Below are 13,302 nucleotides of genomic sequence, written 5' to 3'. Positions count from 1 at the left end.
TAATAATGGGATTCCTTGGCTGTTTCTCGTGTGAAAAATGGTGGGTTTTCAATTATAGTATGTAGTTTGTAAAGGAAAATAAATTTACTCTATCCATTCATGGAATTAATTGGAAATATGATTAAAAATTTCCTGTAATCTAGAGTTTTGAGGCAGTGTGGAAACCTAGTACAGTGTAACCTTCCTGGAATCTATGAAGATGTCTCTACTGAGGACTCCTAGTAATGGAGAATATCGAGTCTGAACTGGTCATTTTTTGTAGCCAGGCAAGGTTTTCAGTGGTGGGACTGGGCTGCATTCTGTCAAGTTATTGGCTGAAAGGGTTCCATGGAAATCCCCAAACAACCCAGACTGATGCCAGAACAGAGGGTCACTCTTCAAAAACTGACAATGGGGTCCCCATTGCTAAAGACAACATCTATATAACTCACTGAACATAGAAAGGGTGAGCTGGTACCTGCGTGGAGCCTTTGCCCCTATGTTCTAGTCTCTTTGGTGTGAGAACGTACTTGGCAGGCTACCAAAAGAGAAACTTGGACTCCAACCTGACCACAAAACCTTCAGTGTACAATCTCTTCTGCCTACAAGATGTGCTGGGGCAATAGTGGTAAAAAAAAAAAAAACTTGTGGAGTGGCCAACCAATATCTGGTTTAACTTGAGGCTCACACCAGAAAGAGATCCTATGCCCTACACTGCCTAAATGGTCAAGAACTGAGACTGAATAGCCCAGAAACCTAGGGTAGAACCAAACACAATTGTCTTTCCCCCACAGGGAAAAAAATCAATAAAATGATTCCTAATGATAATCTGGTATATCCATAGATTGGTGCCTTATCCAGTCATTAGAGAGGTTTCCTCCAGCAGCTGATGAGAGTGGATGCAGAGACCCACAGCCAAACATTGTATACAGAGAGTCTAAATTAGAGGTTTCCATGGAGTCCCTCCCCTTAGAGATCAGGAAATCCTGCAGAAGGGGGGGGGATTGTAGGAATCAGAGGACACCGGGAGAACATGTCCCACTGAACTGGTTAAGCAGGGCTCACATGGGCTCACATACTGAAGAAGCAAGCACAGGGCCTGGATGAGTCTGCACTAGGTACTCTGCATACTTGTTAGTTTGGTGTTTTTATGTGATGCCTAACAGTGGAAATGGCTGTATCTCTGACTCTTTTGCCTGCTCTTGAGATGCTTTTTCTTCTATTGGGTTGCCTTGTATAGCCTTCATAGGTGGGCTTTTATCTTCTCTTACTGTATCTTGTTTTAGCATATTTGGTTGTTGTAGTTGTAATGTTTCTCGGGTCCCGCGAAGCCCCGGCAGTCCCATAGCCCGCATATGGAATAATCACTCAGAAGCTCATATTAATTACAACTCCTTGGCCATTAGCTCAGGCTTATTACTGACTAGCTCTTAAACTTAAATTAACCCAGAATTCTTATCTATGTTTAGCCATGTGGCTTGGTACCTTTTCTCAATTCTACCTTGACATCTTGCTTCCTCTGTGTCTGGCTGGTGACTCCTGACTCAGCCCTTCCTCTTCCCAGAATTCTCCTGTCTGCTTACCCTGCCTATACTGTTCAACCTGCCTGGCTACTGGCCAATCAGCATTTTATTTATCAACCAATCAGAGCAACCAATCATTCACAGCATACAGAATGATATCCCACAGCAGGCTGTTGTCTCTTGAAATCTTTCTTCTTTCTGAAGGAAAACTGAGGGGGAATGGATCTGGGGGAGAGGGGAGGTGGGGAAAGAGCTGTAAGGAGTCAAGGTAGGGGAAACTGTGGTCATAATGTATTGTATGAAAGAATCTATTTTCAATTAAAAAAGGAAAATTACACCATATTCATGGAACACACACACACACACACACACACACACACACACACACCTTCACTAAGACATTTTGAAATGTCAATTTTGGTAGCACAATGAATTTCATTCTGCACCTAAGAAATTACCCTAGTTTGTATTGGGAACCAGTCAGATGAGATGATAATGTGAATTTTCATGAGCATTCTGATAGCTAAGTTGAACTTTTGAACACAGAGCTCATACCCACACTTTATCCTTGCTGACCACCATCTCCATTCCACTGCATTCCACAGGCGGGTCACCCATATCTACTTCAAGTACGAGTAAATATAAAATGGCATGTTATCACCCTTTCTCTAGACACTTTCCTATATACCTCTCCTACTGAACATGGGTCTTCCCCTTGACACCCTCCTATACCCATATCCTGAGGGACATGATCTTTCCTGAAACATGATCTTTCCTATACATATATCCTATGGATGGTGGATCTTTCTCTAAGCACCTTCCTATGTCCAAAACCTATAAACATGAACATTTCTCCCTGGGCAAATATGAAAAGACCAGGCTTTTAAGATGTAAGTTGGCTAAATAGCTGAAGTCGGGAGAAATTTCCTCACATTAAGATTTATTGGATTGTGAATAATCTCTCTGGGGAAGCGCCAATAGCCCCATCAGTGGTGTTATTTAATTAAAACTATTCTAAAATAAGTACAGGAGATGTTGCTCCAGGGACTCATTTTGCAATGACCCCAGAAGGATCAACTTGATGGTCTTAAAATTGTTAACAGTTTCAAAACCTTTAATGTCTTCGGAAACAGTTTCCCGCCATTTTCATGAAGAAAGGGATAGATTGTTCTACTTCTAATCACCACTCCCTATAAAGCCAAACAAAAACAAAGGCCAGCAACAAAAAATACAGTTTACAAACCTAGTTGTTTCTTATCATCTCTAAATGATATCCCCACTGGCAGCATCAGCTCAGAGAAAATTCTCAGAAGATTCTCTCAAGCCAGCCCTGGAGCCAAGAGTTTTATTTCTCCTACCTTCTTCAGTTACTTATTTTCTTGTTTGATTCCTTGTTTGTAGATTCAAAATTCAATGCTTTCATTTTATAAAATGAAAACTAAGATTTTGTTTCCAGTTAGCACTCTAACTAGTCTATAGGTATATTCCTGTAATCACCATTTATAATCTATGCACTAATTCTACAGAGAACAATGCTTGCTCTCTGTAGCTTTTGACCTTTGATAAGAAAAAAAAAGAAAAACCTTAAACAACAATGAAGCCCAGCAAGTCTTAGGTAGCCTTGACCTGTGGACTGAATGTGTTCCATGATGATGCTAATAAGTACCAAAGACTGATGGAAGAATACCAGCTATTATTACTCATGAATGAGGCCTTGTCCCCTACACATACCAGCCCCCACATAACTCAACACCCTAACCCCTGCTCTGTAGAGGAAACATGTTCCAGACTTTGTGGTTAGCAGCTTCTTTCAGACTGGGTAAAGAGTAGCTATAGTAAGGACTAGTGGAAGAATTGTGGATTTGCTCGACCTTTGAGAATTTAAAGAATTAAGATAAAGATCTGAACAATTTCCAGTAACCTTTGTAGCAAGAGGCTATGACATTTTTTCTTAGTGGCCTTCTTAGCAGCTGTAGAATATCCTTTGACATTCAGAATGCCCTTGGCCTTTCACACCAAGTCTCCACCTTCATCACTTTGTACCTGTCAGTACTACACAAGGTAGAGTTATTTTTATGCATTTTTCTTTCTTTGTTTATTCTGGATAAACAAAACAAAAGCTGAAATAAAAGTGTGGTAATATATTAAGAAGGATTACAAAAGAAAGTCCACCTACTGAAATAAGACAAGCTATTAATTGCAAACCAGGATAAACTACATGCAGAGCCACGGATTTTTATCTTCCAAATCACTGAACATTACCTAGAATATTTTAAGTTCTTAGTAAAGACTTGGTGGATGAGTTAATGGATTGAGTTCACTCTCCCATATCAGCAAATCTATTTCTGGAAACTGGATCTAGGACACTCTCCCCTTTCCACCTTTGAATCCTTGCATCACCAACCCTAAGGGGAAAAGAAACAATGCTGTCCCCACTTGATAAGGAGGTCAGCATTATCTTTAGAAGCTGTTTTACGAACTCTGGGGCCTCCAATCTCTAAGGCACTGTTAACTGTCAATACATAAGCATGAACCTTTTATCTGCTAGCACCTGGGCAAAGAGTGCTAGACTAGCAGGGAGTAAGAATATGAGACTATGGAAAGGGGTGTGAAAGACATGTGCATCCTTATCCCACCCAAAATGAATGGAACTCTTTAAAGGGACACAGTGAGAAGCAACTCAGTGTTCAATCTGAGATAAGTGCGCTGGAATATGAACATCACAGCCATGTGATACAACCGACCAAAACATCTATGCAGGTGCAGCAAGAAAGATAACTGTGAGTCCCACTGTCTGCTGCCCCCAAACCAGTGATCCATTTTTTCTGCTTCATCCTTCTTTTAACAGCCTGGCCTCTCTTCCTCCTTTCCCTATAACTTCCATGTCTGTACACAATGTCTCCACACACTTCAATGTGCCCTTGCTCCAAGTTATGTCCTAAGTCTTCTGCTCCTACTCACTGAAACTTTGTTAATTCTTTTTCACATGTACTGGATGACAAAATAACATCAAAGTTGACATGTTCAATCTTGAACTGCTTTTCTGCTCCACTGTTCCATAATGTTGAGTGACAGGTGCTCAGAGTCTATGTTACAACCCAGGGCACCAGAATTATGTCCCTTCTGACAAGCCCAATCTGGTCCCCCAATTCTCTGTCCTTTTTAACTAAAGTTAACATTTTCCTGTTCTTAGATCATAAAAAAAAAATTGAGGGCATTCTTGAAGCTTCCTTCTCTTTAATATTCAGACCAAATAAGAGTGGAGCTTTCATACCTACCTTAGGAAGGTATATTTGAGCTGCTCAAATACGGCAATTAAATATTTCCATCATTTTCCTAGAAATTCAGCATGTTTGAAAGAAATGCTATAATATAGTTTTGAGAAATAGTAAATAAAAACCATATGAATATCACTGTAACAATGAATATTAAAGACTCTGGTGGTCACTGCTGATTCTGTATTCTTCTTGATCATGCTTTAGAACTCCTTGTTCATTATAGCCTTATTTTGTTGTTCTTATTTATATGTCAATCAACTATGTTTTGCTTAGTTTTTGCATGCCTATACAATGTAAAAGACAGGAACCACACCCAAAGTCATCTATGGTTTGCTTACTTCCCTTGGTGTGATATTGGTGAGATTCATCTCTGTTGATAAGTATAGTGGTGATCCCTCCTTTCTCAGGAATGCAGTTTCCTCCTTCATGAGTGAACCATGTGTATTTGCTTATCCTACTCGTGAACTTCTGGATGGTTCCCAAATATTGCTCCTATCATCACTATTACTATAAACATGGATTTTCTGACACATGTGCACAGTCAATAGAATATCAAAGAAAGCAAAATTATTATATCACAGAATATGTATTTCCTTAACCAGCTAATGTATCATATTCCAAAACAGGTCTGATGGTTCCTCTCTCTCCTTTCTCCTTCATTTGGGAACCAGAAAATGTTTTTTTCTGTGTGGCTGAGTATTCCAACATATTACAGGAGACATTTGATTGCTTCCTACAAAGAGGATATCTACTAAAACTTGGGCAGGACATTGCAGTGGGTCACTATCTAGCAGGTAGGGAGTTATTTAACTAGAAATATGTTTTATTTCACTGACCACTAAGGCCAGAGATACTAGGTAAGCAATCTGTTCCCCAAGACTTCCACCATAGACTCTGCTACCAAAGAGCACTTTTGAAATGTTATTGCCTAAGTCACCTCAATATATTTTACCATGAATTGTGAAAATAATACAGCCAATTTTATCTATTTAATTTTATTGGTAATTAAGAAATCCCTACTTTAAAGCTAGCAAACATTTTTAAAGTCTTTTCTACTAACACTGTCACTTATCCAGAATAAGATCTCCAACTAGCTCAATATTAGGCTAAAAGACTATGGAAAGGAGGAAGAAATAAAGCAAAAAGGAACTTTTTAGGTATATATACAATGGTCATGTCTCATCCTTGTAAGACCTAGAGATTCATGTCTCCCCAGATATTACTTAACATCAACCTGTGGTGCTATACCACGAGACACATACAGAGCTGGAGGCCTTGGAAAGGCTAGAAGACTTTACAATGCATGGCATCCCCATGTGGAGATCCTGAAGGTAATGTCCACATCCAAGTGTACAGTGGGGAAGAATCAGGAAATCTAAGACACTGAAAGAAGATCCTTCTTCCATAGAGAGTTACTAATGAAGAGCAGAAGTCAGTGTTAATGATAAGCATGTAGCATCACTCCTTCCCATGAAGTTCTGACAATGTCATACACATTTTGATTTCTGATTTTTAAGTTTGTTTTTCTTTTAATATTAAATAGATCAACTCCTTTATTTTAGAATTCTGACAATCTATTATGCACATTAGGATTTCTGCATTGTTAAGTTTGATATTTTTAGTATTAAATAGATCAACTCTATCTTTATATTATTTAAAATACAGTATTTGTAGATCTTGGTAAGTTGTGAATAAAGCATAAAAGGAACTTTTTATGATACTGACACACTACCTACTGTGCTACTGAGGCTCCTTATAAGGAGCTTTTTAGATACATTTTAAGGCAAATTTTAAAATATAACAAATATTTAGTTTCATCATTATCATAAAATAAACACCCTTGCAAATCTCAGAATAAGGTAGACCATATGCCTTAGCCCACTACATCAATATGCTCTTTAAAGTTAAAAATCATTATTTTTTAAAACAACAAAACATGTCTCAGGATTTCACCATGAGAGACACTTGAGGAAATGAAGAACCACCATTCCATTTCAAAGCCCCCAGAGTCTCTCCTTCACTGACCTAGAAAAAGTAAAGGGGGCAGCAAATCTGAGCGATATAATGGAGGAAAAAAACTCCCCAAACTCTTCCAAAACTTATGCTACAAATCCTCCATTGATCCAACAATGGTCTGACAGTTTAGCTCCATGTTCCACACTAAACATTCAGAGATGTCTAGATCTTCTCTTCTATGACACATATCAAAATGCCTGATGTAGGAGATAAACTACAAACCCTGACACCACAAGCCACGAAGGGGCACTCCTTTCCTTTCAGCCCTGACAGCTGAAGCCACTCGTGAAATACATCACCCTAATTCAAGGCCCATATCACTTCTGTTTCTGGAAATATGGGTCAAAGTGGATTTTATACTTAGAACTAGCAGAGAGCACTAAACAGGTGCCAGTGTATGGTGGCAAACAGGTTCCTTAGTGGTATAACAAATCCTTTAATAAACAAGTGCCCAAAGATATTTTGTTAATTAACACTTCATAACAAAATTAGTCAAGATTAGCTATACCCAAGAGGGAAAAAAACCTACATGTGTAAAGTGCCATTTCTTCCTAATCATTTCTTATTCCTCTTGTACCATGATCATTGTTGTTTTTTTAGAATTTTCATCACTTTAATAAAAAAAAAAGGCTCTGCTTCAGATGGTACAACACATCCTCCTTTGTGTATCCATGGGCATGACTTGAGAGCCACAGGACAGGAAACTACAATTCCAAACCCTTCCCTTTTCACTGTTATCTGAAAAGTCTGTGAATATTTTTTGTATCAAAAATAGAAAAAAATCAGTAATACTAATAGTAATAATACCCTATTCTCTAATGACCATGGACCAAACTCTTTAAATATATTATCCCTAAACATTCAACAAGGAAGTTATTATTATTGTCTTCACTTGTTGTTCAGATTGAGAGGGGGTGAGCCACTAACACAAGATTTTATGGAAAATGATGGCTTTAAAACCCAGACTCTTTTGATATACCATACCTAGTCTAAGTGGCCATATGAGAAGAATCAAAGCATAGTCACCATCCTACTTAATATAAATCATCCTATAACAGATGGCTATATTATTCTCTTTCTGATACAATGTCTCTCAGTTTCTAAAGAAAGTAGATAGGTTGAAGATGGAGTCTGTCTTCAACTTTGCTCAGAATTTGCTAATAAATTCAGATTAAGTTATGCAGAAATGATCCTAGATATCCAGGGGCTGAAATTAGTGCCAAATGCTCAGCAAAAAGAAATGGTCCCACACAATGCTGAGATAAGCTTTGAAAGAAGGGATTGGCTCTGAATCTTCATGTTGGCAACATCACTTGAATCAAGCCTCATGTCATCAAAAAAGACTACGTAAATCTGTGCTTCTTCCCACATCACTGAAACCCATGAGACACCTCCACTCAGAAATGACAGCAATTAAGAAAAATGGGATTGGTTTACATTAGTCTTTGAGGAAAAATAACCTCAAAGAATCTATAAATGGAAAAGGAAAAAGAACAGAATAATGCTTTAAGCTTTTAGTTGGATTTCTTAGAATAAACATTTTAAGTAAAAAAAAATAAGAGAGAGAAAATAAAGTTTTTCCTTACCTGACTGGACCACCTTTATCTTCTTTTCCCAAGATCCATGTGGGAAAGTATGAAACAAGCATGAGTAGGTGCCGGTGTCTTCTTCAGAGGCATTGTGAAAGGAAAGGCTCATATTGTGGAACCCCACTGTTGAGTTCAGAAAGTGCACTTTATGGCGGTAGTTACGCTGTATATGCACAGGATGGCTAGGGTTGTAAATAGCTATGGTCACTTTTTCTGTGCCATTGATCTTGCTCCACTCCACCTGGGTTAAGTTATCCGTAAATGAATACACACATTCCAGAGTCATAGTCTCAGAGAGCCGAACAGCTGTGTCCCAAAAGGTCTCTTCACACAGTGCTAAAATACACATCACATAAACTGAGTTATATGCAATCATGAAAAACCAAATAGATAAATTTTATAAAACTTAAATAGTCTGATACATTCATAGTAAAGCCTGACAATTTCATCTACAAAATTGGCTTTTGTAAATTTTAGTATTTCTGAACAAGTGAGAAATTACCTAAGGGAATCTGCACATCACACTCAGACACCAAAAACACAACAAAACTTTTAAATGAAGACATAGGATTGTCTTTACCTTTGTGCACACGAAGAATAGCCAAAAGCAAAGTAAGATAAGCCATCTCTGGAAACAGTTCAGAAGGCTAGCCTGCATAAAAAAAAAAAATAATGTGTATGATGTTATATTCACAACTCAACATGAAGCGCTGTTTCCTTCCTCTCAGATGTTATCAGCTGCATCTTTTTCTCTGAAGTATGAGCACAGGAAAAGTTTTAACTTCAAAAGCAGCTTTGCTCTTATACAGGGATGGGTAAAGTGCAGTTACTTCTTTGTCAGTTAGTTTACTTTCAAGAAATAATTTTCAAGAAAGATGCTTTCAGTTGACAAATGTTTACTGAGTATATCCTGTGTCAGGCTCAGCTCTATGCAACAAGAACATACAAAAACACATCTTAAAAATAGCATCCTGTGCCATTTTCTTAGGAAGAGAATGATGCAACACTGAAGGTGTACTAGATATAGTAGGTTGAAGGTGGCAAGTACCTGAAGAAAAGTGAAGCATACAAGAAAGTCGAGCTCTTTTGATATAGGCTGGTCCAGGAACTCCTCACTGAGAATGTGAATGGGGGTGAGTACTAGATGTTGACGGGATGAGCCTGCATAGCAGACAGCCACTCACATGTGGCCTTCTTTGGCTGCATCTCCTCACTAGACTTGAGCATATACATACAAAGAATGAACCTCTAGCTACAAGAAAATGGTGGTCCACAACACATACAAATATGCTATTGTATCTGATGTTTTTTTAACTTTATTTAAAATAATTATGTAGCGCTAAGAAATTAGACATTCCAGACAAGTCCCCTTGGAGGCTGCACATTATGTAACTATATTATACCATCAAAATGGAATTGATTTCTAAGATTCATCATTTCTCTTTTCCTTCTCTTATAAAAACAACAATTCAGGGATGTGGCAAGATAGTTTAGCCAATACAGGTTATTGCTACATAGGCCTGAGAACCTGAATTAGATCCCCAGAATCCACATAAAGGTATAAGATAGAACTAACTCCACAAAGTTATGCTTCGACCAACACAGGTATACTGTGGCACCTAAACACACACACACACACGCACAAACATACACACACAACATACACACACACACAAACATACACACATACAAACATACACACACAACATACACACACAAACAAACATACACACACATAAACATAAATGCACACATACACACACACATACACACACAAACATACACACACACATACACACACATACACACACAAACACACACACATACACACACACATACACACACATACACACACAAACATACACACACACATACACACACAAACATGCACACACACACAAACATACACACACACACACATGCACACACAAACACAAACAATTATAATATGAATGACTAATACATTTAAAATAAAATAGCAATTCTAGTTCTTAAAACTTTATGGGGGCATTTCAACATGATAATATAAAAAAAATCAAAATTATAACTTTATAAAAAGAATTGTATTGCCATTGCCCCCATTAGTAGAGCTAGGATGCAATATGTACATTGTAAATGAGGTCAGTCCTCATTCTCAGTGTGAACTTCATGTTCTCTGAAAACATTCCCCCATTAGATACTCAGGTTGAGTAGTTGATGCCCACTGATAATCTTTTATATTGAATCAAATTTGAAGTACAAAGGCAAAAGTGTATTTCACCTTTTATTTTAAGAACAAATATTACTTCATTTGGTGCTGTGGATATCACTCTGTATAAATAAAATGCTGATTGGCTAGTAGCCAGGCAAGAAGTATAGGCGGGACAAGCAGAGAAGAGAATTCTGGGAACAGGAAGGCTGAGGCTGAGGTAGAGACGCTGCCAGCCGCTGTGATAAGAAGCAACATGTTAAGATACCAGTGAGCCACGAGCCATGTGACAACTTATAGATTAGTAGAAATGTGTTAATGTAAGATAGAAGAACTAGATAGCAAGAAGCCTGCCATAGCCATACAGTTTGTAAGCAATATAAGTCTCTGTGTGTTTACTTGGTTGGGTCTAAGTGGCTGTGGGACTGGCAGGTGAGAGAGATTTGTCCTGACTGTGGGCCAGGCAGGACTGGAGAAATCTCCAGCTACAATTTGGTTTCATGACAGTCGAAAAAGGAAACAGTACATTTTAATATATTTGGAGAATATTTCATATAAAATATGAGGAAATAAAGATGTGTCCACATGGGGCATGTTCAGAAAATGATACAAGTACAGAGTATGGATGGACTGATAGTATGATTGGGAGATATATGTGACTATAATAGAGAAGTATGTTATAGTCTAAGGGATTCCAAGGGTTGAAAAATATTGAACAAACATACAAATAAATACTTATTTGCAAAATACCTGTCATGTCATGATGAAAGAAGTTCACAAGGGTGTTCTGAAGACCAAGTATCCAGGACTGACAACCCAGCAGATTTCTATAGGAAGGATGATTGGGGAAAGACTTGCCCACCTATGTAATGAAACCTATAGATCCAGGAGCACTAGCCATTTGGGCACTGAGATCAGGTGCAGGAATGAGCAGCTAATGCAGACATGAGAACAGGTGCACCTAGCCAGGAACTGGGGATTTTCAATGCTGTTATATCTGTGGATAGTAGAGAGGAAATAGACAGGAAATGGTGGGAGGTGACACTTTATAGACAAATGGGGTAAGGTTTGGTTTGTTCTTATAGACTCTGGGTGGTTGCTTTGAATTAATAGAAGGATAACTAAATGTCACCCACTTCCTTTTTCATGATTCATGGGAAATTTGACTTTGAGTGTCCACTCCTTTCTCTATACCACAAGATAATGAATATAAACAGTTCTACTTGGCTGAACTGAGAATTTGGAAAAGACAGCCAAAGCCTGAGCTGACCCAATGAGCACAGGAGATTATTTACATTCTATGCCAGAAAAAGGTTTTCTCTTTCCTCCACTCCCTGAATGTAAACAAGAAAGAATGTTGTGTGGTCACTACACTACCCTAGGTAGCTATCTAAAAAAATCAATCTGAAAATAATTGTCAGAAGATGGAACAAACTTGTATCTAGAATCATTGAACCACTGAATCCAACAACTATGGTGTAGAGCATATGGTGAGATATATTACATTTTGTAAGAAGTCTTTGCTACTTCTGTCCATATATATCTAAACTAGTACAATTTTTTTTCCTGACTTTGCTATGAAGATAAGATTGTGAATGAGCAATTCCAGACAACCAACTTTTAGAACATCTTTACCAATATGAAAACAACATAAAATGGTAGCCAGGACTCAGATGATTTCCTGCAGATGACATGAATTAGCTAGCGTCCAAGAGATGACCTGTTATCTCAAAGATACAGCAATAATAGGCATCTGTAACTTCACATCATCTGGCTGAATCCAGTCAGGTAAATATATCTCAAGATTCAGTAGAAGGTACTTTCACAAAAATAAATGGCTAGAGAAGTTTGTAGATAATATAAATATAATAAAACATATGAGGTGAGAAAATAACTCGAACAGAAGCTTTGAAAAGGATCTGTTCCTGTATTAACCATTAAAGCATCCAGGAAGAGGGCTGCCCACTATGGAGGTTGCTGGTTAAAGCTAGAACTTTGAATGATCTGAAGCTCATCAAAAGATATTGGAAAAGGTCAAGAAATGAATCCATCAGGGGAAAGGGGGTGGAGGACAAATAAGGAAACCGATGATCCAAAATTTTAAACTGCCACTCGTGAAAGATGCTTAAGAAACACTCACAGCTAACATCATACTCAAGGGGGGAAGTCCCTCTGAGAGTAAGAGCAAGACAAAGATGCTTGCTTTCACTCCTGCTATTCATATTGCTCTCCGGGCTTTACACAGCAAATAAACAAGAAGAAATAAAAGGTCTCTACATAGCCAAGGAAGAAGTTATCCCATCCCCTGCACAGTGACTGCATGATTTTGTATAGTAGAAGACTGAAACATCTACCCAATACTATTTAGATAACAAAGAAAAATTGGATAATACAAAATAAACATGTGAAACTCTTTTATATCTGTTATTTACTAACAATAAATTACATGAAAAGGAAGTTTAAAAAACAATTCTATTTATAGTCCAAAAAGTAGACAACATCTGAATAAATTTAACCAAGTAGGTGAATTAACACTTTACAATGAAAATACCAAACATTGCTAGTTTTTAAAAGAAGGCCTAAAAATGAAAAGGCATGTGTAAAAAATGTATCTAGAATATATCCATGTTCATAAAATGGGAATTTTAAGCAATACTTAATAAAATTTAAGTGGTCTTTTGTTAAAAATGGAAAAATCTGATGTAGCTAGAGTTTTCCTGCCTTGCCCA

General features: G+C 37.8%; 1 protein-coding gene across 3 annotated transcripts in view; it reads right to left on the bottom strand.

The window, feature by feature from the left end:
* Cd226 (CD226 molecule) overlaps positions 1 to 13,302 on the bottom strand; it is a 101,145-nt gene that overhangs the window by 69,155 nt on the left and 18,688 nt on the right. For all 3 annotated transcript variants that reach the window (XM_037197240.1, XM_037197241.1, XM_028886852.2), the window contains exons 2-3: positions 8,966 to 9,037; positions 8,383 to 8,721 (exon numbers count right to left, since the gene is read on the bottom strand). In XM_037197240.1, coding sequence (XP_037053135.1) covers positions 8,383 to 8,721; positions 8,966 to 9,011 — 385 coding nt within the window. In that variant the 5' untranslated portion in view covers positions 9,012 to 9,037. The remainder of the gene's footprint in view (positions 1 to 8,382; positions 8,722 to 8,965; positions 9,038 to 13,302) is intronic.

The sequence above is a fragment of the Peromyscus leucopus genome, chromosome 19 (assembly GCF_004664715.2).
Source record: "Peromyscus leucopus breed LL Stock chromosome 19, UCI_PerLeu_2.1, whole genome shotgun sequence".
Lineage (NCBI taxonomy): Eukaryota > Metazoa > Chordata > Mammalia > Rodentia > Cricetidae > Peromyscus > Peromyscus leucopus.
This window is presented reverse-complemented; position numbering and strand designations above follow the sequence as displayed.